Consider the following 28,000-nt stretch of genomic DNA (forward strand, 5'->3'; position numbering starts at 1 on the left):
CTTCAGGAATGCTTCAAAATAATTTTGAGGGAATGTCTTGGTAAGCTCACATCTTGCAGAGATGGAAGCAATAAAAAGCTACAAACTGAGACCACGTATTTGATCTATAAATAGTGCATACATATTTTCAATTATCTTTCACTTGATAGGCAGGCAAAACAAATACAGTGCAGGTGAGCTGGAAATGGTGAAGCACAACAAGAGACATAGCAAGGTCTTTCAGGTATCCATTTTACATTACGTTCTTATATTTTCTAACTCTCCTCACTACAGTACTCCTGCTGGATTTGGAAACAACTTTCATCCTGCAAAACAGCTCAGTGCCAAATCTGTGCAAATTAGGCTTCTGTTACCATTTTATTTCATTCTAGAAACAAGTTTGCAATTTGCATCCATGTTCTACATCAGCAATGAATGCTGTAATTGAAGATTAAAGCATTTCTCACTTGATATTCTACCTCACCACTGTGAAGACTGATTAGTGCTTTTAGGAAGGCACTGACAAAACTCCCAGTGGTCCAGCAGTGTGTGATCACAGTTCATGTTTTGTTGAGTTATACTTGATTTTTTTCTTGTTTGCAGCACTTATGAAGAACTGAGTCTCATTTTGAAAAATCCCACAGGCCTTTTTTCAACAATTATGTGTGCCCAGAAACACAAAAGCAGGCAGACATTGCATTGCAGTGAGTGTTGCATCCCATTAATTAGTTCCTCAGAAGAGTAAGAAGACGACAGTATCCTAAAGCACTGAAATCTTGAACTTACTAGTGAGGAAACACTGAAAGCTGAAGTGTGTTTTCAATGGACTGCTCCACTTCTCTAGCTTTACATGGGAAGAAGAGAGTGAATCCTGACCATTTCTGAAATAAAAAGGGCCAAGAGGAATCTATCACCAGGAATGTTTTCGAGAGAAAGTGAGGATACAGAGTATACTCCAACTGTCCCAGATCTCAGATTATTTTAGATAATTGCCCTGTGCACAGCAGTGTTTCTGCACGCAGCTGTACTTGGAGGGTGGGTGTGAAGATGGAGGTGAAATCCCCACAAGTTGTGCTAGGGTGATACTGGATGTAAGTTTCTTTTAACATTTCTTGAAACCCCTTTGAGTTTCAGTGACCCTTCAGGCTCTTTTGAAAATGGGACTTAGCCATGAAGTTGTTTTAGAAATCATAGCCATGCTTTCCTTATCCCTTAGGCGTAGCTCCGTCAGGCAAATATAAAATTAGAAAGGATCATGGCAGCAATGTGTACATCAGGCAAGTCAGGGCTGCAAATCTGGGAGGTAGGAGTCCTCCCCTACACTCCATGTTTTTGCACAACTCCCCATGATCCTTCTTTGCCCAGCAGTGGTGATAGAAAACCGTGTTAAGTGAAAAATTTCTTTCTTGGAAAGCAATTTCTTCAGCTGATGGATCAAAATGTTCAAATGGTGGTCAGCTGCTGTCAAGTAAACTCCTTTCTTCTTGGGGAAAAAAAAGACAGTCAAGTTTCTTTTTCTTTAAATATAAAAATTAAAAGCCTGCAAAAAAAAGTGGTAAAAGTGTTTGAATTAGTGTTCCTTTTAAAAGTGCCTTTTCTAAGAGCTGGATCAACAAATCTAAAAGAACAGAGATTCAAAACTTTGTATCTTCACCAGTTCAGTTCCCTTTTTAGCTCTGTCTATTGTCTGACAAAAATGTCCAGTAGCACAGATGAGAAATTCTAAGAACATCTGAGTTCACTCAAGTCCTGCACCCTGACCGTTTCAAGAAAAACTAAATCTTTGGAGAACCAAAGCTAAATTCCAAGAGTTCTCCGGAGCCTGTAAAACTAAAGCTTTTCAGAAATTTAAGTTCATTCCTTCAGGAAAAAGAGAGGTATATTCCTAACACCAGAGCAACCCACTGCCTCAATGCAAATGCCAGACCAAAGACAGAAAGGCAATAGAGCAACTGAGCTGAAGAACTTTAAGATTTTATTATAAATTGGGCAAACCCATTTATTTTGCCCTTGCCTTTTTCTGACAGCTGACCCATTTTACTGACAGTTCAGGCAGCAACGATAATGCAGTCAGCCTGAGACAAAGAACATTTCAGCTTGTAATTTTACATTTCAGCTATATTATAAGTAAGTGAGAACAGTTTTATTGTGGAAGGTGTCACACAAATTGTAATGGGAGGCAACATTTTGTGCTACCCTTAATACAGTGCCAGATGATGAAATGTTTGGAATATTCAGTAAGCATGCTGAGCATACATGAACATTGTTGTTATGTTTGCCTGAAGGACTAATGGCACTTAATGGCATTACTTAAATACTTCTTAAAGCAATGCAGAATTTTTCTGCAGCTCCTCGTCTGTCTGCTATGCCTCTAGAAAAATAGCAGCGATGCCTCCATGGCTGCTAGTGCAATTATGACAAACTTCATAAATAAGATTCACTCTTCAGGGTTAATTTCCAAATTTCTTTATGCAATGAATAAGAAATTAAGTTAAAAGCAGATGTTTTAGGAAGTTAGGCAGGGCTGGAATGAGTTTATATGTTAATACAGATTAATAAGTAGAATATTGTGTTCATTTGTGCTAATTATTTCCTCAGAAGACATCCATCCTATTTAGGCAATTACACAGCCTCAAGTCTTCATTTCTTTCCGGTACTACCAAGGGACTTCATCTGCTACTTCAAGTTTAAGACTGTTCATGTGTTTTTAATAACATAGATTTAGTTTGAAAAATGCACTTGAGCTGTTTCCATGTGAATATTCCATGCTTACAGAGAAATGCATTTATCTAAATTTAAGCTGTAGCTATAGTAACCAGCATTCACTGTGTTTCAGGAGGGCATATATAAGCCTACTCAGACAGAAGGAAACATGTTGTGTTAATTATCATTCTATCAAAACACTAGAGTTTGTATTTTGGGAGATAATTATCAGAAATTATGAATTCCTACTACCCAGGCTTAGAAAGCAAGGGATTTACAGGAATGTGTACTAATGTCTCTTATAAGCTAGCTTTGCAGGATTTGATGGAGATTTCCTAGAGCAATCCCCAGGCTTAGACAAATAGGGTTAGTGTTTCAGTTTCAGGTAGATGATCAGATTTTTTTACTTGAGCCAGTCAATGATAGATTCTGTAGATGATGTTGCAAAGGTAGGAAACATCACTTACACATTAATGTCCATATTAATCAAGGTGCCTAAGGAAATGTCCTTGTTTCATTCCTCTGACCACAGAACTCTAAATGTTGCCTGATTTTTGAACAGCTTACATCAGAGAGAGCAAATCTGTCCTCAGCATGCTTTTCCAAGACTCCCATGTGTGTTGGGAGGCAATGCTGTTCTGCTGATGTAGGGCAGCTAAGACTCCACAAACCCAGTCCTGCATTTGCCAGAAAACGGCTGCCTGCCTGAGGAAGTGGCCTCTTTTTTTCTATGTATGAAATTTGCTTTAAATGCTTACTTTAGGTATTGTAAGCTGCCAATGGTCTTGGGAGAGCAGGTATCAAATGTTGCATACAAAATGCTGCTATAATGTTTCTTCATTTGTGTTTTCTCTTCCCCAGAGTTGAAAGAAAGGAGCGTGCACGTTTGAAGACGGTGAAATTCAACGCGAAACCCGGTGTAATTGATGCAAAAGGGGTACGTAAATAGTGAAACCTTTTGAAATTGCACCTGACAATTGTTTGATCCAGAGCAGAAAAAATTCTAGCGACATAAGGAATATTTAGGTTGTTGCAACCAAGACTTGCAGTATAGTGAAATGTAGATCAGAGATTTGTTTGATATCATCTTTGAAATTACTAAATATTCTTTTTATAATAATACTGAATTACAGTGCTTCCTAAGGGGAAGATAGTAAGAAAATAAAGAGCATTCCATGATAGCTGTAATTTAATTAAATGATGGATAGAGAAGAAAAGGCTTTAAAAATGAATGAGATGGATAGCAATTTAATGAAATAGGACCAGAAGTGTAAATTCCCTGGCTTCAAAAGCTGTTAAATCACAAACAAAAGGTTGTAAGTTAAGGAGTCCTGGATATAAAAAAATAGGTTCTGGGTGTTCTGCTTTGACAGTTGTGACAGACATTGAACACAGGTGTGTTTCACACCAGACACAATGGCCAAACCACACAAAGTTCCATCCCACCAGTGCTGCCTGGACAGAACAGTGTTCTGCTGTTGCCTCTTCACAGAGCTGCTTTATTGTGCCCAAGTCAGCAGTTCTCCTTAGCCTGATGGCTACTATCCTGTCTGGTGCCATCTGGCTGGCAAGTATTACAGCGTGAGAAATGCCCACAGTCCTGGCTGTTAAGGTTTATTTTTCTGCTGAAGTGTAGCTTGCAGTTGTAGCAGTAGTGAATGTTTGACATTTGCAGGGATTTATTTTTGAAACCCATCCAGTTGGCATGTTTGGAATTTACAACTGAGGGCTTCTGCAAGCAAACTAGGAGGCAGAGATTCAGCAGCCATGAGGGAAAAATGCTGCTTGGCTGCAGAAAACAGCAGGGCCAAGACTGTGTGATGAGCACACACGGCCATAGGTAGGTGCTAGCAAGGGAAATAACTAAGTGGTTCAGCAGGTCCCTTCCAGACCTACTGACCCAGGGGTCTTCTGCCTAGTTTGAAATTCTCATTCCTAATCTCTTCTTCCTTCAGTTTCCCTCCATAATGGTAATACTAATAATTCCTTTATTCTGTTCTTTCAGACAGCTTTAGCAGGGTAAGAAATTCCTCTTCTGCGGACACACAGTTCCTAGCACAGGGGTTCCCAAGTCTCTACATGCCAGCAAAATAGTATTTCACACTTGCAAATACTTCCCTGTTTCTGCTCTATAGAAGAATTCCTGAATTCAATGCAAATGCAGAATTATTGTACTGACTGAAACAAGTTTTCCAGACTTATGAGGCACATGGAACTGTACATTATTTGCATTTGCAGATAACTTGGTAAAAATATATAATAAAATGCAGTTAGAAAAGACTGATTCATCTCATAGCATTTTTTCAGAAGTCATAATCCCATTTTTTTAGCAATGCAACCCTGTATATTAATGTTGCCACTTATTTTGAAAGATAATAAGTTTTATATTGCCGATGAAATCACTTCTTATATGTCTATTTCCCATATATAATCCAAGCCACAGGGGAATAATTCATTCAAATAACTAATGGTCCCTTTTCAAGTGATTCTGTCAAGAATTTAATTACCTCTTGATTCCCCAAATTGTTTTTCCATTTTTGTCATCAGTGTAACATTAATCTTCCAGCCACTCAACATCAGTGTTTAATTCGGTGTTTAGGAAATTGTGTAATTACAGAGCATGACTACTGTAGCCATTTGGGACCAAGTCTTCCACATGAAATATTTGAGTACACACGTATGTATGTGGATTTTAGGTGTCACTATTTCCATTTGGTCTTTCAGTGTCCAAAAAGAAGTGGTGTTAAATGTCTCAGAGTCCACGCTTTACTTTTTCTACTTTTTTTTTTCAACTTTGGAAGAAATTTAGCCCAGGTAAACAGGACTGCAGTAGGCCCAGAAGAACACCTTTGTTTCAAAATCAAGCTAAAATTCAGATAGGAATGCATGGAAGCATTTTTTAAAAATAATTGAAAAATTAAAATAATTTTTAAAAAAACTTAACCAAATACAGGGAATCTTTGGGGGTTTTGAACAGGTAAAGGTGTACCTTACTGCAGTTTTACCTGAATCATCTCACTAGCCCTGACTCCTTTCTTCCCCTGTAGAAGAAACGTTCAAGAGCTAATAATCCACAGCAAATGTTTCCTGAGATAATACCAAAAATTTCTTCAAGATAACTATGATTTTTAAAATAGCAACTGTCTAATTGTTCTATGGGTTTATAAATTCTTATGCCTTTTCATCTGTTTATACCTCATTTCTAGTCCCATATCTGGAGATAAGATGCAAAGAAAGTGTTACAGATAGGGCGACATTTGTAGTTGATCAGCTCCTGGTGTCTCACTGAAAAGGTGTTTAGGAATCAGCAATACAGCTGACAAACCTGTTTGTGAGAAAAGCTAAAAGATAATCTTTCCAAAAGCCCAAAGTTCCTCTTTTTCAGGCCAAACTTGTATGCCACTTCATCTATAAAATTAGTTCAGCACTTCTTAAAAATGTGATTTATATGACTTTAGATTTGTTTCATTGGACTCCTCCAATCCATGCCTTGTGAAATTAAAGTCTACAAAATCAGGATGGACAGAAACAGGGAATGGGAATCAAAACTAGGCAGCTCTAGGGAAACCTTCTGGTCTCAAGTTTAAATAAGGCAGAGGATAGTACCTTTCCATGCAATGCATAATTAAATTCCCATGCTCATTATTACAGGGTATTGCACAAAAAATAAGTTGAAAAGGAATTAGATAGGTTAGCAAGTAGTGAAACAAATGACAACTTTAAAACTTCCGTCATGTAACTCAGAACATATTAACTGTTGATTTCAAGAAGAGAAGTTGTAAAAGGGAAAGGATCACATTACTTCTGCTTTTCCTTTTAAACATCAGTTATTGGACAGTGCCAAAAAGCTACTTGGCTTACTTGATCTCTGGCTTAACCAATAGGGCTACTTCTCTTTCATGTTCTGTTTATTCTGACCCGAAGAAATTTATTAGTTCAGGCTCAGAGACATCCCCAGGACCCAGGCACCATTAACACTTTCAAAGATACCAGACCAGTTAGAGACATCTGTGTAGTAGGGAAAAAATAAAAATACAGGTATAAGCAGTTTCCTGCCACCAAGCAAAGATTGTGCTTCTATTGTGTTCATCAAGTTCAGCCTCTACCTTCATTCTTGTAATTGTTATAGTGAACTTGAGCAGTTTTTGCAGTTGTTACTGAAGGTGGCTGGTGCATCAAATCCACCACAACACTGCTTTGGTTCCCTACAGCCATTCTCTGCTGCAACAAAGAACAGGGTTTCTAGGATACTGGACACATTTGAAAAAAAAAAAAAAAGTTAAGATAACACAGTTGTGATTTCCTAAGCATTTGCTTTCTTGTTCTTTTGGGCTCACTGGTCTATGGATAATCAATGGAAAATGGAGCAGCCTAAATGTTTATGTCTGATATTTTTGCTGAAGGAAGTTAACGAAGTTATGTAAGCACAAACTTCATTTAAAAGTATGTTTTATGCTATGTTGAACTCAAGATCATATCCCAGCTATCTTCTGATGCTCACCTTTGCACCAAAAGGAGCAGAGCACGTGAGTAGCTGTGAACAGGGTTATGTATCTACCAAAACAGCATACTGAATTCTTGGTAACTCTCTATACCATAGGCTTCAGACTGAACAAAAATAGCCTTTCCTTTTCTAATCCTAAAACCCACAGTTGTTGAGGGCTTTTCAGATTTTTTAGTGAATGAAACAAGAGTGTAAAGTGACAGAAATATTGCAGGGGGGAAGGAGATTGGCCAGTAATCAGCTTTTTTCTTTACTGTTGTAATTACAACAGGTCTTTCAGAAGACAAAAATAGCACCTTTTGCTTTTCTCCCTGTCAGATCACACACACTTCCTTGGCTGTCTCTTGAAAATATTCTGCAGTTGAAATCATAGCTCTTGGAAAGACTTCTAGCAACACCTCAGTTTTAACTAATATTTATGAGTATTGCCCGTTTCCAGAGACTTGCTGAAAAATCAGGAAACATGTAGATAAAACTTAATTTTATACAGAGAACTGCTTTTTTATACCACATGCCTTTTCATTTCACACCTTATCTGCCAGTGACTCCAGAATATTGTCTTATGTACAAATACTCTATTTCATTTCCCAATGAAATGAAGGTGATGTCTCCCACAATCCCCATCTGTAATGTGTGTATCAGGGTGTGGGGAGATATTCAGCCCATCTTTACTGGGAAGCATTCCCAGGTGGTGCCTGCCCTGGTGATGCTGCTCAGCAGGGTGCTGAACAGGGATGAGGTGCCTGCCAAGAAAAGGGACTGCCCCATCCCTCCAAAACCCCTTCCAGCTCTGCTGCTCATCAGCAGTGCAGGTCCTGGGCTGTGACCCACACCACATTGCTCCATCACTACCCATTAGGGTTTTTTCCTATTCACTTAGCTTGTCAGCCACAGTTCTCAGATTCCAGGCAGATCACCTACATCACACCCAGCCAGCCTCTTCAGTTGCCTCCAAATGAATTTATTACGACAGTCAAAAGTTTGATAGCATTTAATAATGTTTCTTATGTGCAGATTCTCTTTACAGATCCTACAGATGCCTGAAATGTAAGGTCATCTTGCTTTATTGCCATTTTAGCAAGATTGCACTGAGGCATGAAAGGAAAAAGCAAAACCTGACTGAGATAGCAAATTTGGTATTGTGGGGTAAACAAAACCCTCTGCATATTTAATGAATCTCTCCTCCAAGTGTCAAAATTCAGGGACCAACAGAACTTGATACAGAAGACACCTTTTGACAGTTCATTATTTGAAGGGGAGCAGGAGGGAAAGCCAAACAAATAAACCCACGTATTTCCAAACCATTTACGCTCTAGAAAATCATTATATTTTCATCCCTAGTCATCAAAACAAAGCCAAACTGTCTTTAGGAACCTCTGGTGGTCACCTCTGCCCTGAGGGTTTTGTCTGTAACCTCCTCCTTACATCCCAGATTTGTCTAATCTCTGCTTAAAAACCTGTCACCACAGATACTTCATATTCTTCCCAAATAGCCCACTTCAGTGCTTCACTCTCCTCATTCTTAGAAATGGCTGAATTGCTGCAGTTTAACCCTGTTTTTATTTCTTCTTCTATGAGTGTCTGTGAAAATTGGATTATTTGTCTCTGTCACTAAGCAGAAGCTGCAGTCATACCTGCCCTGGTCTCTCTCTCAGGTACCACATCTGTGCTAGTGGATTACCAGGACAGATCTGGGTGTATCAATGCAGAGAAAAAGGCAATTATCTCAATTTAATCACTGACTGAAAAAAAAAAAAAAAGCATAACAGTTTATTAGGCTGTCTATTTTTTCTAACATCAATTCTTTACTAGGCTTCAGTTTTCTAAGTATAAAGGTTCTCCACCTTTAGGGAGAAGCAGTTCTGTAGTCCATAATCTGAAAGTTTTCCACATATACAGTGGATTTGATCAACTTTTCTTTGCACTTCTTTTCTAAGGATATTTGACGCAATGAACAGGTTTCCTAAAGTGATTGGTACTGGGACAAACATAAAAGTACAGGAAAATCCATAATCTGAGTACATTCAAAAAGCTGCTGAGAGACCTTGTTAGCACTCAGTCTGTAGTTTACAGGATCATCACTCCCAAGAGGTAAAGGAGATTCCTCACTGCAGGCTGCAGCTTCCTCATGAGGGGAAGAGGAGGGGCAGGCACTGATCTCTGCTCTCTGGTGACCAGTGACAGGATCCAAAGGAATGGCCTGAAGCTGTGTCAGGAAAAGGTTCTTCCCCCAGAGGGTGGTTGGACATTGAACAGGCTCCCCAGGGAAGTGGTCACAGCAGCAGCCTGGCAGAGTTCAGGAAGTGTTTGGACAAAGATGTCTGGCACATGGTGTGCAGGGCCAAGAGCTGGATTCGATGATCCTTGTTGGTTCCTTCCAACTCAGGATATTTCATGATTCTGTGGTTTTCTCTCTGTTGGATTTAAGTTCTGTCAAAAGCTTTAAGACCACTGAAATGGGGTAACATTGAGTGTCACGGAAGAATCAGATCTCAGCATGTTTCTGGGAGGAAATTACTTTTTTCCACATAGGAGTGTGCTGGTTTTAACGCCAGCAGGAAATTGAACTCCAAATAAGCCACTCCCACTGGATGACTGCCAGAAAAGGGTACCCAGCTCTTCCTGCTGAATCCACACAGCCCAGGGATGATGTGTGTGGTACAGAATAACAACTTGGTCACAAGCCCACAGCACTAAAGTGCACCCCCCTCTCTGTAGCCAGGACAGGGAGGAAAATCTGAATCCCAACTGAGCCTTTGCTGTTTCATGACTTTTCACATCCTCCACATCTCTGTCTTCACACTTCATGATGGAGCTGGTGCCAGGCAGTGGATGCTATCTGCACTTTTGGATTGACCTGAGCCTGCAATATTGGGCTGCCCTGACCATTCCTCTTGAGCTGAGCACTTTTTGCTCAGCATTTCTCCGAGGTGCATTAGAAATAGTTCTGTCATCAGCATCTTCTTCACTCATGTGCTGAAGTAATCAATTGAAACTTAAAACAGCACATAGCCAGAAAAATTTAACTGTATGGATTCTTGTTGTTCCAGGTTATCTTGAGGCACTCCACAAAGATGTGCACTAATTTAATAAAAATGTCTGTTGGGTCCAGGTAGAGTCAAAAATAAAGAAAGACAAGTCAGTCTTCAGTTTTAATATATGTCATGGTAGCAGTGTTGGCTCTGGCAGGGAACTGGTATGGCTTAAAGAATCCTGGATTTTAAGAAGGTGAATCAGCTCTAGAAATTGTGAAAAAAAGTCAGGTCAAATTTGAGCCTTTTACCCAGCTGAAGTGAAGAAATATGTTTTGGTCGCTTTCTTTGAAAAATCCAGTAGAAGTATAGTATTTGAAAAAATTTCTTTCAAACTGAAAGAAAATATTAAAGTAAAAAATCTTTGTGTCTGTTTTCCATATTTCATTTTATTGAGAAGAACATATTCTAAAGATCAGCCAGCAGTTTGTAAGCAAAATGGATTAGAGTAGAAAATTTGAGAAATAAAGGATTTGTTATTGAATTTATCCAGATGAAAAATATTTCTGGCTATTTGCATCTTTTCACTCAAAGAAAATACTAAAAGAGTAGTTTTTCAGTTAATGAGCAATATGAACACATGTATTTTACAGATTTTACAGGTTTTTTCTGTATTTTTTAAAATTCTGATAACTGTGTGAAGTTTTATTTATAGGATAATGTTGCTTCTTAGGTGGCCATAATATTAGAGACTATAGTATCTGTACTTCCCATCCCACAAGAAGTTTGTACCATCCCTGCTTAGGTAAGAGAGATTTTTAGGAGAGTCACTGACATAAAGATATATGGTGCAATGTTTAAATCAGTCATAAATTAAATATAACACAGTGAAAATGTGCTAGCACAGGTAAAATACCAAAGTTTACAGCTGAGAGTTAATTGTTTTTCTTCTGAGCTGTTCCAGCAGAAATTTGTGCTGAGTTGAACTTCCATGTGTGGTCTATTTTTATAACTTGCCGTCTAATATCCGGAATTAAATAGTAGGAAGTTGGTATGTTAGATAATGTCATAGTTACTCGGTTTTTTTCCTAAAAACTTGGTTGAAAAGAAAAATATGTAGTATTGGCAGTAGACATTGTCAAAGAATTAGAAAGAGAACAATGTTTTCTTCTAGTAAGACATCACACAAAGATCCAGAAGTGTGGAGTTAAGCATCAGCATTCATCCAGAAGAGAGATGCTCTATATGTCACATCTTTATTTCTGACTCAGTTAAATTAAAGCAGATCAGTGGTTGCCTTAGTGATTCAGGGACCATGTTTGGAAGGCTATAGGGACACAGGAGCTGCCACGGTCCATCTAAATTGATATCCTGCCAATGAGACTGCAAGATGTGGGAGCTTCACCTCCTAAACAAACCTCAAACCAGTCTCTTATTTAGAGATTGAGCTGGGCTTTGTTTGCCCGTGCCTTTATTTATTTTAACTTTAACTGTAAGGCTTAAATAAATCTATTTATTCAATTAAAACCAAGAGCCTGGTATGATTTATGTCTGCTGAGCCAGACCTTTGCCATAATTCAGCCTGCTACACCAGTCACACTTCCTTTAACTCAAAAAGGAAGTTCAAAAGATTATCTTGTCCAACTATCTTTCCATAAGTACAGTTTGAAGGCAGGTAGGTATTGTAAGTCTTTCTCCACTACTCCATAACAAAGTAAGAGTAATAAAGGTCTTTATGCAACTTACTTTGTGCCATGATCCATATAATGCAGTAGTTCGTATTTGCACAAGTGCACAGCACTTGATTGCATTAATATTTCCACAAAAAACAAATAAATTAGCAAGTTGGTGGTTCTTAATAGCATAGATAACCAATACCTTCTGCAGCTTTATTTGTTAGTGAAATTAATTCAAAAGACTTCATAGAGACCAAAACCTTCAATTTCATTTTAAAACCTAAAGAAGCACCAGCAGTCAACTGGGAATCAGAGTTCTAAAAAAGATTTAAGAAAGTACCTTATCATAACTGAGGAATGAAGTTCAAGTGGATAAAGGTCCTACAGTGTACTGCAGGAAAATCTGTGGGTCTGAGTGATCAGGCAGTCCCAAATCTTTGCCAAGTGCACACTATGCTACCTTTGATCTCTGGGGCTCTTCTGACATCGCTGTTGCACAAGTGCTGGGACAGTTCACATGCACAAAGATTTATCAGCAGGATCAGTAGCTAATGACATACATCAGCTCTAAGTGGGAAAGTTCCTTTTCAGGAAGAAAAATTGACCAGAGTAAAGGAATATTTAGGACAACATTGCCAAACATCACTTTCTGATTCCAGCTGGAGACTTGAGGAAGAAGACATTCACACTGCCCATTTGGCTGCAGTGAGCTCGGCTAGGTCCAAACCCACTCTGGACTGCAGCACAGCTCTGAGATGCTCGTCACGGAAACACAGATGTTAGAGCTGGGAGAGGATTGTTGTTTAGCTCTTTTCCCTTCACCACCCCCTTCTCTCCAGGCACTGCAGTGTTATTCCCCACAGTACTTAAGATTAGCAGATTTGTTTTAAATGTGAAAAAATTATCTAGGCTTTTCCACTTCCCTTGGGGCAGATTATTCTACATCCAAATTGATTTCACTGTCAAGGAGCTTTGCCCTTTCTTATTTTCATGCTATCAATTCCAGTGCTGCTGTTTGAACAATTCCTTCCCACTATCTTGGTGTACAACCTGCAGATACGTGTAAATTACCTTGGCTGTCACGTAAGCAAGATTTTATGTTGGTGTTTCATCTTGTTAACAATGATATAAGTATGCAAATTAGCATAGAAAAGTATTCCCTTCATACCTTGTACCAAGTTAAATACAGGTTTGAAAAATTGGAAATACTGATTTTACATGTTTTCTTGAAAGCCTATTAGTCTTTCTTCTCCTCCAGTAGTTCATGTTGGTTTTTAGTCTTCTTTAGTCAGGAATTAAAATAGAGTTGCTGGCAGACAACAAGCAAAAATTTAGTCTTTAAAAAAAAAATTAAAATTTCATAATCATTAATATTAAGACACTCTACCTTTGTCTGGAGAATGTAGACAGAATGGAGTTATTAGGCAGGCTTTTACTTTTTCATTTTGGATTGCCAACACCCAAATCTCCCTACAACTTCCTGGGCAAACTAAGCAAGCAGAGTTATTTTCATCTAAGCTTCTTCTCACCCAGCTGGTTCTCACATATCATAACAGATTATGGTACAAAAATTCAGCAAGGAATGACTGTATCCCAGGCTTAAAGTACTAAGAAAACTAAAGGCTGAATTTAACAGAATAGGGATGCCCTTCCCCTGGGATCTTATAAAAAGTCATAGGGAAGTTAGCTAGTGCTGTTTGCCAGCATATAATTGTGTGTGCAGACTGAGAATGAAAGATCAACATCTCAGAGAAAATACTCTGTGATCTCTGTACAGCCAAGTTTACAGCTGTCACTAAGAGCTCCTTGGCTTACCTTCTGCATGTCTGCACGGACACCATGAAGTGCTTTCTGTGGGTGTGAACCCATGGCCACATCATTGGGTTACATCAGGAAAGCAAGAATGGGTCAGTTGCACTGGCAATCCTCTAGACTTCGTCAGGTCATTTAACCTGAGATTTTAAATTCATCATGGCTTGGGACTGCCAGGTAAAAAAGCCCATTATACAACCAGTGAGGTGATATATATAGTTCAAAGGAGAAATAACAGTGAGTATAGGTTAATGTACAAAAATTTTCTTTCTGGTGTCAGTGCAAATTTTTGGTATGATGGCAGAGATTTTAAATATATAATATAGAGATCTATAAAATTAAAATATTTAAATATAGGGATTTAATAGCATTTGAGTGCCCAATCTGTTATTAATGTCAGTGTTCAAATGAGTAAATGAATCTCCCTAATACAAGAAGTGTCAGCTAAATATAGAGAAAAGGATTGCAGAGGCATAATGTTGGTAATAAATTTTGCAGATTTTTGTAGAAGGCTGAGTACATGAGGGATTTTCATTTAACTTAGGCCAAAGTCAGGTATTCAAGAAGAATAAGAAAACCACGTTGCAGATGAGAAGCAGTAAAATTAATTCCTCATATACACTGGTAGACCAATCTGAGAACAAAACTGACATACATAATCACATAACACAAAAACTAGGTTAAAGCATAGCTCAAACACGCCTAAAAGTAGATGGTATATAAAATTTACACCCTGTAAAAAAGAATTTCACAGCCAGTGCTCTGGAACAGCTTTCTCTCAGGTAGTCCTGTACACTGGTTCCCAACTCATGACTGAAGATTAGCATTTGTTGAATGAAATTACAAAAGAAAGCATTCCTGAAGGAGTTCGGAGTTTATTGGCTTTGAGAAAATAGACCTGTTAGAGCACCATAAAAAATCTTTCCCAAGCATATTAGGATCTTCTGCAAAGCCTAAAGAGGACAACCTGTGTCAAGAGCACATCTGCACTAAGTAGGGGTTGGATCAGCTACACTATGAAAAAAAATTTGGGAAGAAGCTCAAAGTAAACAACAACATAATTGCCTATTGCAGTATGGTAGAACTGTCAAATTACTGAGACTGGTTTTTGTGATGTTTACCACTAGAAGAAGATTTTAAAATCAGATTGTTTATTTAATATTACATGAAAATTTCCTTTAAAAACCACTACTCTGTTAGCTGATGAGTAACATATATATGGCTGCTGAGCCGAGGGAAAAGCTTTTAGAATACAAAACTGATGTTGACACAGAAAAGTACCCAAGTGAGTTCTTGAGAAGGAGAAACACACAGCGGTTTAATGTCTGTCACAACCAGGGAAGGTTGGTGTGTTTAACCCAGACTTACATAACCGGGGACATCTGGGGATACTTGGTCAAGCAACAGTGCACAGTGCACATCACAATTATTTTTCTTGGCTTCTTCAAAGCACAGTCTATGCTTAAGTAGTGTCAAACAGGGATTCAAGCCAGGATATGAGCGAGCACTTTCCTCCACTGTTTTTTTCTGAGGAGACTCTTTTCCATCACAGATCAAGTGCTGTGAATGATGTCACTGTACTGTTGTCAAACAACTTGAAAATTTCATTTGCCTTTTAGTCTTAGGCACTTGTCTGTTTTAAGTGCCTCCTACTGCCATTACCTAGGTCAGTGGTGATCTGTGTGATGGCAGTGACATATACAAGCAATCTATTGTACAGGTTATTCACTGCAATTGAAATGCTTGAGTTATTGCTATTATAGGTTTTTACATTATCATGGCAAAGAACCTGTGATTTACAAGGAATCAATTTTCAAGCACTTTTGCACTGACTTTCAGAAACTCTTCCTGCACAAATGCTGTTGAATCAGGCTAAGCTTGCTATCACAATTGCAATTCCAGTTGCATGCAACTTTTGTATCAGGTGGAGAGACGTAGGCAAACACCTCTGTCTCATTTATCCTACATCCATTTCACAGCTTTCCAGAAGCATACAGAGCCTATGGCTCCAGAGTATTTGAGTAGTTTCCATTGTATTGAAATGAAATTTCTCAAATAAACATCTGAGTTTTTGCGTTTAACCTTGCCACAGATCCTCATACATGTGATCCTTTCTTAAAAAAGAAAATACACACTCAGTGTTGGTCTCTACTCTTCCACCAGTGGAGCAAAATTTGGAATTAACATGGTGTGTGCAATAGAAACATGGTTTTATTCTTTATTCCCCCTTCTCTCTTTGCAAAACCCCTTGTCTTTATGCCTTGGAGACATAAAGCATGATATCTGTAAGAGGCTTTTTTGGGGTTGTCAGCAGGATTTCATATCCTTAAGGTGGAGACCATCAGCCTGACTTTAATACCACCTTTATTGGATACAAAACCAAAATTAAGGCTCTTGTCTTTGATTCCATGTGAATAAACATGCACTTAATTTAGGAAAATAAACACTTGGTAAGCTCATTCAGTTAATACTAAGGACTAATAATTTCTATAAGTTTGCAGAGTCAGACACACTTTAGTTTTATAATATTTTACAATTTTTTTGTTATTTTAAATATAAAGCCTCTGACTATACCATGCCAGTATATATGGTCATCAACATGAATATACACATTGATTAATCTATAGAAATATTATCCCATGCATAAACATATTTGGTTATGGATATTAATATAACTCAGATCAGCTTTATTTTAGGAAGAAAGCTTTCTATCGGTGTAAATACAGTGACATAGTTGCACATGATAGTCATCTGCTGTGAATTGCCAAATTTTAATCATCCAAATTGAAGTGGAATGATATCATATTTAAAAAGCAACCCAGTACTTGAAACTGCAAAAGGAGAAAAAGTTTACCTATAACAGTATAAAATATCTGTCTGATTTGGTGTATACTCTTAGATCATGCATAAGCGTGAAAATAATACATGCTTTTCTGGTGAAAATGTACTTTCTGAAGTTTTTGTTCTAGACTGTTGGGGAAAAAATCGAAATAATATATATAAGTGTTATTTCTCGTATATTTTCTGTGAAACGCAGCATATTTATTTATTAATTTGATAGTATGCTCTTGAACTCCAAAGTGCTGTAATGAAGTGATTGTAATTTTAAAACTCCCTTGCTTTTTGAGGTGTTATTGTTTATATATATATTTTCCCTTTAAAAGTGTAATGCCAATAGCATTACTATGTCAAATTCAGATAAATCATGACAAACAACATTTTCACAAACAGAAATGTTAACATGCTACATTCCTTTCTTTGGAAAACTAAAAGAAATTATCACAGAGAACACATTTTAATTTAATTATATCCATTAGGTCATTAAAGTGATGTAATCGCATGTCAGTCTTCCTTTCATCCATAGATTACTTTAATCCTTCATGTGCTTTTTTTTTTCCCCCTCTGGCTTTCTTTCATACTTGCTTTGTTTTGAAATTGCATGCTGTCTGGATTATTTGTGCATGACCTCCACATTAATTTCACATTGAATGTTTACATACTCAGAGAGATTTTCATGGATCATTTATTCTACATGTGCATTTTTTTCTTTGTTTTCAGTTACTAAACTTTAAATATGCTTGAAATGTAAAAGTGGTATGAAACTTTCGTGACATGAGTATCCAACTATTTCAACAGAGAGTTTCAGTATCCATCTTTCAGAATATATATTTTAAACCAGATTTTATTCCATGATTTCAAATTTTAAGAAAATAAATTGTGTTCTGAGACTCTAAATATATTCCATTGCAGAACTGGAGCCAAAGACTTGTTGTATTCAATTTGAGGAAGGGCAAACACATGAGATTGGTCCTTTAAATGATTTAAGAAGGTCTCTGCTCTCTTGGAGGTCATTACTTGCAAAGTCCTGTGTGTATGTTCATTATAAGAGGCATTATAGGTCATTGTCTGACCGACAGCACAGATCATTTCAGACACATACTGTCTGCAGCTGTGTGTCCTCTAGAATGCCACTTTCTTTCAATTCAAATATAGGGATCCTATTTCCTTACTTAGTTTCTGAAATAAATGTCTCAAGTAAGCATATCCTGTTTTTACACAGGATAGTGCTGTATGCCCTTGTGACTGTTTATGAAGTCAAAGGTTTTATCATGTAAGAAACCCCAATTTCTTCAATATTAATTTCTGATTTGAAGAATTACAGCAAAATATGTTGCTCATCATGAAATGAAATACTGTTTATCAGCAGAATTCCATTTCTAAATCAATCACATAGAACTAAAAGCATATCCAGAGAAACCTAATGCATAAATATACATCTGTAAAATAAAACAGAGATGGGGTTTTTTTATTAAGCATTAATAAGCATTAAAAGCATTAAAACACACATAAGTTGTTGATAAAGAGGCCAAAAAAGAATCATAAAATCAACAGCACCTACCAGCAAAGAATTTTTTATTTTAATTGACACAGGGCTGAATCCACACACTACAGGCAAATCAAAGACTTCCGCTTTCCATATTACAGCCAATTCTTTTCAGACAGTTAATTAATTCTGTGCACAGTCTGCTGTGATTAAAGATGGATGGCTTGATCTCAAAGCATGCTGAACCATCTGTAGCCTTTCATCTAAACAAGCCAAACACAACAGTTTCCAAGTAAGGAGCTGTACATTGTGACTTAAGACCTCTGGAATCAAATCAATCCAGTCTTCAGGAGCTTTGCCTTCAAATTTCAGATCTCACCACACCTCTGATTCTTTGCAGCCACTTAGTGTGTTCTGATTTGAGTCACTACAGTTCTCTCCACTTTTACAAACTAGTTGTTTTGTCAGCATGAGTGTGACAACAATTAGACGTCCCTGTTTTTGCCCCATGCCTTTTCTCCTTCACAGTCATTCAATGACAAGCGTAAAAAGAACTTCATCTTTTCACGAAAATTCCCATTCTACAAGAGCAAGGAGCAGAGTGAGCAGGAAACAAGTGATCCAGAACGTAAGTAACCTCTTGGAGACGATGTCACATGCAGCAGCACAACAAATGGGTGACACGCATGATAGCAGTATCCCACACATCTAGGCAAATATCTGTCATAGGCAGGCAGGAGAGGTATTACTACTGTGACCAGTGTATGACTGCAGTTTGGATCCAGCTGCTCCTTCCGTCTCTGGAAATACTGTTTTCAGAAGAATAAAGCAGTGACCTTAACTTTTGGAAGCGGAAATACAGCTCCTCAGAGTTGTTGTGACACCTGTCATATATCCAAAATTATCTCTCAGAAATATTCCCGGACCAGAATTGGCTCAAAATGTGATTTCTTTCACAATACTAAACTAGTTAGTTTTTAAAATATTTCTTCTAATCTGTTTTTTTTCACTTTGACTTTCACAAAGTTGATTTCCATGGGCAGCTTCACTGGAAGTTTAACGATTAAAGGAAGCAACCATGTTAACAGATTAAAGAACTAAATTGGATCTTGGAATGTGTTCCACCACAAGCATTTATTGCTTGCTTAAATTATATAGGGAACCAGTGTTATTAAAAATATTTGCTAGTTCCAAGCCCAAATATTCACTTTTGTTTTTCTTAAAAGTTCTGTCCTAAATTTATCCAGTGAGGATAGTTTCTGGAACGTTATTTATCTAGCTGTTCCTTCTTCCTCACAGCTCCAAAAGGCACATTTCACAGTCACTGCCTCTTTCTTTGGCCGAATTTCCACAGAATATGGGTCTAAATTTGTTTCCTAAAGAAAAGGCAAGGATCCAGATTGCTCAATCAACATGGTCAGTCATGGTAGTATCCATTTCAACTCCACTGACTTCTTCCTTCCTCTTCTGCGGCTGTTCTTCCTTTCTCATTGCTCTCTCTGGGGACTTCCGTGCAGGACATCCCCGGATTAGGTGACGACGGTTATGGAACAAAGACTCTGAGTAAGTTCCCAGGAATGGTCACTGTAAACCCTTTTTTGTTTTGTTTTGTTTTGGCTTCTGTTTCTTCTCTGAGGACCCTTCACTCCTAGCATGCACAAGATAGAGTTTTATTTGTTACCCAGCTGTGAATGCATTACAAATGTTTCAATCGTTCTGTTCTGCATGACGGTATTAAATAACATACAGTGTATCAAGCAGACACTTTCACTTCTTTTATAATAACACCTTTCGTTTCTGACAGTATATTATTGTTCCCATCATGGCAGTTCTGTAGAGTAGCATACCTAGAATGCCTTCTGCTGCCTAGACTGTTCTTTTCAGCCACAATCCCTCCCTCCCCATCTAAAGGGAAATTTAAACATTTTAACATGATCACATCCTGAGGAGATCAACAGAAAATTAGTTTCTGCTGTTGCTTCTGCATTTTCAGCTTTTTGCATGGGAGTGTTTGTTACTTTGCTGAATTTTTAGATTAGTATTTGTTATTAATGGAAGAAGTCATTTGCAGGCTAGAGAAGATCATGCATTCTCCAAAGCTAATTTTGGACCAATTTTCACCATTAGCAACCTATTCTCTGTCACACAACCTTAATTTTTTTTCTGATGCAGCAATCCTGTCTCAAGACTTGGCATTGCAGAGTGTATATCGTGTCAGATCATTGCTTAGAAACAATTTTTCTTCCTCAAAATGTGAACCAGGAAAAGCTGTATAGAATGAAATATTTGCTGCTGATTTCTACATATATAGCTATATTAAATTCTGTATCGAGAGCTAAATAATGTCAACAAAATGCCACTTGCATGCATTTGGCTACTTGTTCCTCAGTTGTTTTTCCTTTTCTTAAGCACCAAGTAATTGGAGCAAAATGTGTGTTAATGCTGCATTGCCTACTGTTTTGTATGTGCTTTTTAATTGCAGGAATGCACATCCATGCACACAGTTTTGGAGATTATTATGCTTCTGACTGAATTGTTGAAGGAATATTTTAATGGTTTAACTTAATGCCATGCAGTGGCTCACAATTTAAAGATGAAAGCTTTATCTCTTGTACAAGGAAGAAGGTTCTGCAAGACTGGTTTTGTCAGTGATAGACAGCAAATGTCACTGCCACCTGAATTTTATCCATTCTGTGATCATTTAAGTGTCATAGCAGCTCATTAGCAACAAATGCAGATCTTTCCCTGCTAAAGTAAAATACTTCAGATCTGATAACCTTCCTCCTGAATATGTGTCCTTACAAAGAGAATTCTCCATAACATCCAATCATTTGAAAGTTACCTGAATTCTGTTGATCTGGAACAAAGTAGCACCGAGGTATTGTATAGGCTGTAATGCTTGTATTAATATTGTACCTAGTTTTAAATAACTGGAACACCCCTAGACATTCCCACCCATCCAAATTTTGTTAATTTTCAACTCAGACATGCTTTTTAATGACAGTTCTTACTATAAAGGAAATTTGTTATTTTTAAATAAAGTTGTTCAGGGTCCTGTATAGCACATTATTTTTAGATTACTTCGGTCAACTTGCTGTGAAATGTCTGAAAGTTATTATGCTGTTTTCTGCAAAATATAAGTTAAAGTTTTAGAAGCTTCTAACTAAGCCCATGATCAAGGTTTCCCATTACTGTTTTTATCAGATATCATCCCTTCCCATTTCTGCTGCTCCAGTAGCCCCATTATTCCCAATCCATGAACCCTAAGCCATTAGACTGGTACATGGAGGAAAGGCAGCACCTTGCAGAGAATTTCAGAACTGCTCCTGTCTTTCTCATTAACCCAGGGGGTTCCCAGATGTACAGCCATTATGCCATTGGTTTCTAAATGTCCTGGACCAGCTGAAAAGTTTCAACTACCAAATAATCTTTCAGATGGAAAATAATCTGCATTTCTACCAGAGAAACCACTGTTTAATACGGTCCTGTAGACCTCCTGGAGAGCATATAGATTGATCTTACTGTCCATAAATAGTCTGCTGACTACAGTTTTGGAACAATAACATTATATGATGTAGATTTCACCTTCCTTTCAAGAAGGTATGATAATAGAAACAGGACATCTGACTTGACAAACCACAGCACTGACCCATCATGATAGTTCTTGTATTCCTGTTCACCCATCCAGACTGGTCTTGTAAAGGTTTTCAAACTCCGGCTCAAATCCTGAGTCTAGACAATTTTTGGAAAAATAATTCTTCCCTTTTTTTTTCCTTAGTTTTCTCCATTGGCTTTGTCTTCTTTAATTTTTTTCCCTTTTGGACAGGGTAGATTAAATACAGTTACAATATTTGATACCAAAATAACTTTCATTGATCTGTTAATCACTGCACAGTCCTTTGGGATAGTGAACACTGATTAAAGACAGACACAAGTTCGAAGTTTAGCAGGAATAGTTTCAATGCATAAGTGATGCACATCACTGATTGTACAGAGTACAAGCAGACACTTGGATTTCAAGAAATTACTAAAGACATCAAGTGAGATCCAAGCTGACCATAATATACACTGAAATGAAGTTATCAGAGATGTCATTTACTGTCTATCACAAAAAGACATGGTTTTGCCATGGCACATATCAGCTAATCCATACAGTCTCTTTCTGAAATATCACAAGAGAGAAAGCTTTCGTTTTACCTCTGTAAAATATCTGAGCATTTGCAGGTGATGTCACTGCACAGCTTTTATTTCTGCTCTGCATAACTACCTTTGCATGACTGTGGCAGTTCTTTTAAGTTTCTGCAGCTCTGTGGTGCTTGGTTATGTTCTTTAATTTGCTGTACTGTTCTTGCAGAACATGTTTCTTCTAATGCCAGCGATAGTGAAAGTAGCTACAGTAAGTTACTGCTTTCATTAGAGTCCTTTTATTTTGCATTGCTTGTTCTGTTTCTTTTATTTTGTTTCTCTCCTTGCTACTCTTTTGTTTATGTTAAAAAGATCACTGGAGCAAATGGCTTGGAATTCAAATTTATTACCATGTCTTGAGTACAAAGCTATAAAAGAAAACTGTCAAACTTTATAAGAGAAGGGAGAAGGGTTGTTACTTGTGATGTATTAGGGACATAAAACTAAACCTGGCTTTGGATAGCCAATGCCAGTCAGGATTATTTATTTAGTGACAAAAGTTTATTTTGGTGGGGACAGGGGGAAGTTTCTTGATGATCTTTTAAGACTAAAGTTACTGCACAGCCATAGTCAAATCTGTAAGAGGCATCCTTTTTACAAGGTCACGATTTTTACTTGCCTGTATGGATAGCTAAGAAACAGTCCCAGAAATTTTATTGAGCACTTAGTTTTGACAGTACAGATTTCCTAATTCATACTGCAGTCTTAAGAAAAGGTAACATAGACTGTCACTGCTTAGGCACTGCCACTGAATGTCACTGACACCATGCAGGTGGAGCTCCCAACCCTGCAACCTGATTTGCTTGGATTTACAGACTCCATGTGATCATATAACCAGGAGGCAGATTGTATGTTCTGGGTAACTCTTAGTAACGCCCATAAATTTAACCAACATCACTATTTTTTGGAAGTTCTGAAAAGCAGAAAAAATCCAGGGCATTAAATAAATTACTAGAAATGTAATTAAAGATTACTAAAATGAGAGAGATCACCCAGTTGTTTTATTTATTCAAGCCATTTGCTTAACAATTCAAGTTTTCCACCAGTCACTCAGCACTTGTGCTAAGCACCCACATACATTCAGGTAATCAATGGTATCATACCTCATGTTTACTAGTCTGGATATAACACAGCAGTTGAGCTCTGTTGATAAACACTGGTTTGTTTCAGCCAAACAGCTAACTTTATCCTATTCAGAAATGACAAATTGGTTTGTATTCTCTTGTATTGAAAAGGTTTCCTTGGAAAGCAATTGCCAGAGTCACAGGAAAATAGTAGGCACTCTTGAATTGCCAAGATCCAATTCTGCTTTATTTTTAAAGGGCCCTTTACTTGGGAAGAAAGGCGGATTTTCTTTTTTATTACATTTATATTGAGATATGAGATATTCTTTCTCCTCACTGACTTTACAATCGGAAATTAATCAAAGGATTAAACTTTCAAAGGTTTGCACAAGTCAAATCTCAGCCAGATCTGTATATTTCAGAAAGAGCTCAGGGTAAAAACCCAGAAGAGAATCTAGGCTGATGAACTGTCCCAAACAGCAGCCTTAATAGGAGTGCCCAGTTGCAGTCAAATATTTGGGGCATGTTCACAAAAGCCTGTTACCAAATTTGATCATAAAACAGGCCAGGTAGCCCGTTCTTCATTGGCTGTGTAATAGCTTAAAATAAAGTGTGGTTTTTGAGGTGCTAGAAAGGTAATAGAAAAATTTTGAGAAAGTTAGCTGGAACATAGATACTTGGAAGAAAAAGTAATGCTGGAGTAACAACTTCCCATGGCAGTCACCCTCCTTCTAGAGTGGTTTCCATCTGCACAAGCTCTGGTCTTACTCCAGCAGCATCCTGTTGGCTGGATGTTCCCGTGCATTACTGGTATGTCCAACAACTTCTGCCTGCTGGAGAAGATGCTGGCAGGGATTTCTTTTCTGCCCACAGGATAACTATGCCATTAAGAAGCAGAGGAAGCCCGTCTTAGATTCTGCCAAATGAAAGAGGCTTTAAAATACAGAACTTGGTGCCCAAAGGGCTTGATTTCATTTGCTAAGGATTCATGGGTGTGTGCTAACATGGTATTTGCAGGCATTACCTTGACAAATTAGTAGTTCTGGTTCCCAGATGGAAATTACTTTCAGATGGCCATGGTGGCACCTGAAGTCTAACTTGACTATGTTCAATTTCCACTTGGCCATGGTACATCAGCATATCTCCTGTGCAGAAATAAAGCCCTCCTGAGTCCAGATGATTAGTCTTCGAATCTTCAGGCAAAGAGAGCTGAGATCTCCTGTGTTGACAGTACATCCCATTGCACAACTCATCATAGCAAATGTCCTGTGGAAAAATTATGTGTCAGGAACCAAGAAAAATCAGATGAGAGTGAGAGGCAGCTGGTCAGAGAGTAAAGCCAGCAAATTGTGAGGAATGGAGATAAAAGAGATGAAGCCTGTCAAAGGAAGTTCTCTTTTCACCACAGTTCTCATTTTGTGTGACTGTTGAGAAAGGATGCTACACTGTAAAAGCTTATCAACATCTCTGATGTGGAAAGAATAATTACCAGACATAGTCCTAGAAGATTTCCTAAAGTATTCCTCCTGATTTATTTATTCCTAAGAAAGAAAAAAAGAAAAATAATGAGTGTCCAGGGTAATATTCCTGGCAGAAGAAGACAGCATACAGTTACTATTTCTTCTATTGTTTGCATCTGGGTAGCTGGGAATGGAGCCCATCATCAGCCACTGCTACAGAACCAAGTTTGTATTAACTCCATTTGGACCCAGCCATGTTGCAGAGTTCTTTCTCAGTGTCATATAGTGTCACTTTGAGGAGAATCTTTGTTCGAAGTGAGGCACTGCAAGTTACTTTTCAAGGACACTATGTGTCTTGACTTGGAAACTCATCAATCTGTGCACTGGTAACATGGAGCATACTGGTGACATGCAGAGGAGAAAAAATGTAAAGCTGGAAAATTCATGGGGAGGAAATAGAAAATCACTGGAAGAGTCAAGAGATTTGCATGGGGTTGTGACCCTGTTCCTGTGCCTCTTTTCTTTTCTGCTTCCCCAGCAAATCAGCAGGAAGAAAGGGATTGCCTGCCCCACTGCTTTCTGAACTGTGGCATTTTGGGGCTGGCTGGAAAGCTGCCTGGTGTAAAAGGATCTGGGAGTGCTGCTCAGCAGCAGCTGAACATGATCCAGGGTGTGCCCAGGTGGCCAAGAAGGCCAATGGCACCCTGGCCTGGATCAGCAGTGGTGTGGCCAGCAGGAGCAGGGCAGGGATTGTCCCCCTGTACTGGGCACTGCTGAGGCCACAGCTCCAATCCTGAGTTCAGTTCTGGGCCCCTCCCTGCAAGAAAGACATGGAGGGGCTGGAGCGTGTCCAGAGAAGGGAACGGAGCTGGGGAAGGGTCTGGAGCACAAAGCTGGTGGGGAGCAGATGGAAAGAGGTTACAGTGAGGTGGGGTCAAACTTTTTCCCAAGTAACAAGCAACAGGAAGCAGAAATGGCCTCAAGATGCACCAGGGAAGATTTAGATTAGATAGTTGGCAGAATTTCTCCACTGAAAATGTTATCAAGCATTGGAGCAGGCTGCCCATGGACATGGTTAATTCACCATCCCTAGAGGGATTTAAAGACATGCTCAGGGACATGGTTCAGTGGGACTTGGCAGAGTTGGACTTGTCATTTCCAAACTAAATGATTCTATGCTCCTATGATTCTATGAAATCAGCAATTCACACCTTGGCCAGAACAAAGAAAACATGTATGGGTAAGAAATGACTGGCAAGTGCAGGGTGTTCTCCTGCAGACCTTCTTATATATCCCTATGAAAACTGACCAGTTGTAGTCCGGTGTGAGGTGTTCTGCATTTTTTCTGGTGGGTCTCTGGCAATTGTTTTAACACATTTCTCTAACTTTTGCTTTTCATGATGAGCATTTAGTGAAAAGTAGCTAGTTTCAAAACCTGTATACCTTGAGCATTCCTAGAACCATTCCAAACCAGCAATATTGAAGGCTTCTGAGAAATGTCCAGGCTGTGACCTGGACAATGAAGAATAAGGGGGTTACAAATCAACTGGGCTTTTTCTGGGATATGCTCTGATGCGTTCATTACTTTTTAGAAAAATATATTGTTTAAAAATTTGAGTATTTGGCTGAAGTACTGCTTATGTCTCCAGGGTTAAAAAAGCAGAAGTCAGATAGTTTTTATTTCAAAAATATAATTTAAAGTCCTCCAGTGTGGTCTCAAGAGAAAATTCTTTGACCACTTCTAAGCAACAAGAAGTTGCACAAAGTAAATCAGATTTCTTCTTCCAGTGCCCTCAACACTTGGTTTGTTATGAACAGTAGGGCTGGAACCAACAGTGGGATATTCTTTCTCCCAGCAGATAGCCTTCAGCTATCTATATTTCTATATATTTCTAGCTATAATTTCAGGGCGAACCCCAGACACATTTGAGAGCAGAATCCAAGCTTTTCTAAATAACAGTATTTTGGGGCCAGGAACAAATGCTGGCTTGATCTAAAGGGGATGAGTTGCTCCACAGCTGCTGCTGAATCATACAGCCATGCTCTTATGAAGTCTATGTTAGTTTATTTGTTCCCATTCTCAGCAGTAAAGCCAAGCTTGCAGAGCGGTATATAAAGTCCTGGTCCAGCAAAAAGTTGTTCTTTTTGTGATAAGGACACATACAGCCAATTTTGACTTATCTCTGGACCAGTTAATCAAATGATGATTTAAAGTTTATTTTGAGCTCTGTAACTTAAAATAGTCTGATTTCTTTGTCAAAACAAGCTTGTAAGGACAGATTTTTTATCATGGACTCATCAGTTTTTATTTTGCGAGACAGGATTTTCATAAAGGGCATGAATTTCAAGTCTCTCTTCTGCATATGCGTTGTAACACTCTTACACATAGTTCAGTAAAGCTTTTTACAGCTGTCATCAAAATTACACACACAGTGTCACATCTATTTAGTCTAATTGCATAACTGGTTGTGATGGCACCAATTACCTAGAGAGGCAATACGTAACTAAAACTTAAAAATAAGAAAAAGGTGTAGAAAAAAAAATTTACCCTCTGTCAGCAAATCAACAAGTCACTCTTCTAATGAGATTTGAAGATTCAGATCAAGGTTAAAGTAGCTCTGATTATTAAAATAGGTTATTGATTATTAAGGGCACGTGCATTGATTCCACAGAGATACTGTATTATTCAGACATACTCAAATTGGCACAAGTACTGAAGTCTCATTTTATACCCACACAGCTATATTGATCTTTGCCTGTAGACAACTTCTCAGTCATAAGTTCATGCTCAGACTGCTGATGATCTTTTTACATATTGGGTTTCCAGCCTTTCATGGCTATCAAAATATTTCAAAAAGTCATGTAGTCACATAAATAGGGCCCCAGCAAAGGATTTTGAACCAAACAGAGGCAGGGATATTGTCTAGTGCAGTCTGTGCAAAAGAAAAAAAAAAAAGAAATTGATTTTGCCAAGATCTTGCAAATACAACTCAGGTATTTCATACATTAGCCCAAAACCTAAATGGATAGTGACAGTAAAATAACCCTTCTTTGATTTTAAATCCAGATGAGCAACAAAATTCGGACAAGTGCTTGAAGATTAAATTAATTTAGCTCACCTACAAGAATTCCTTATGTGTATTGATGGTAACCACCACCATTAATCCAAATATTTTAATGAACCCAAGAATTATCTTTGATCTTTTAAAATCATAAATAACTTATAGCTGTCTTCTCTAGTACTACTATTTTTTTTATTCATCTACTTACATCTCTTTTCAGATTTTTTCATTCACAGACATTAGTAGGATGCCAAAATCT

At 38.1% G+C, this 28,000-nt stretch overlaps 1 protein-coding gene across 34 annotated transcripts in view; it reads left to right on the forward strand.

Annotated features, from left to right (window-relative positions):
• The window catches only part of DLG2 (discs large MAGUK scaffold protein 2), a 982,239-nt gene that overhangs the window by 936,283 nt on the left and 17,956 nt on the right, over positions 1 to 28,000 (forward strand). For 22 of the 34 annotated variants that reach the window (XM_088159292.1, XM_088159302.1, XM_088159297.1 and 19 more), the window contains 3 exons: positions 3,544 to 3,619; positions 18,499 to 18,598; positions 22,325 to 22,366. In XM_088159292.1, the coding sequence (XP_088015418.1) occupies positions 3,544 to 3,619; positions 18,499 to 18,598; positions 22,325 to 22,366 (218 nt within the window). Of the gene's footprint in view, positions 1 to 3,543; positions 3,620 to 18,498; positions 18,599 to 19,487; positions 19,534 to 22,324; positions 22,367 to 28,000 lie in introns of all 34 variants that reach the window. The other 12 variants (XM_088159298.1, XM_088159304.1, XM_088159319.1 and 9 more) reach the window with 3 other exon arrangements.

This window comes from Sturnus vulgaris, chromosome 2 (assembly GCF_052056855.1).
Source record: "Sturnus vulgaris isolate bStuVul1 chromosome 2, bStuVul1.hap1, whole genome shotgun sequence".
Taxonomy (NCBI): domain Eukaryota; kingdom Metazoa; phylum Chordata; class Aves; order Passeriformes; family Sturnidae; genus Sturnus; species Sturnus vulgaris.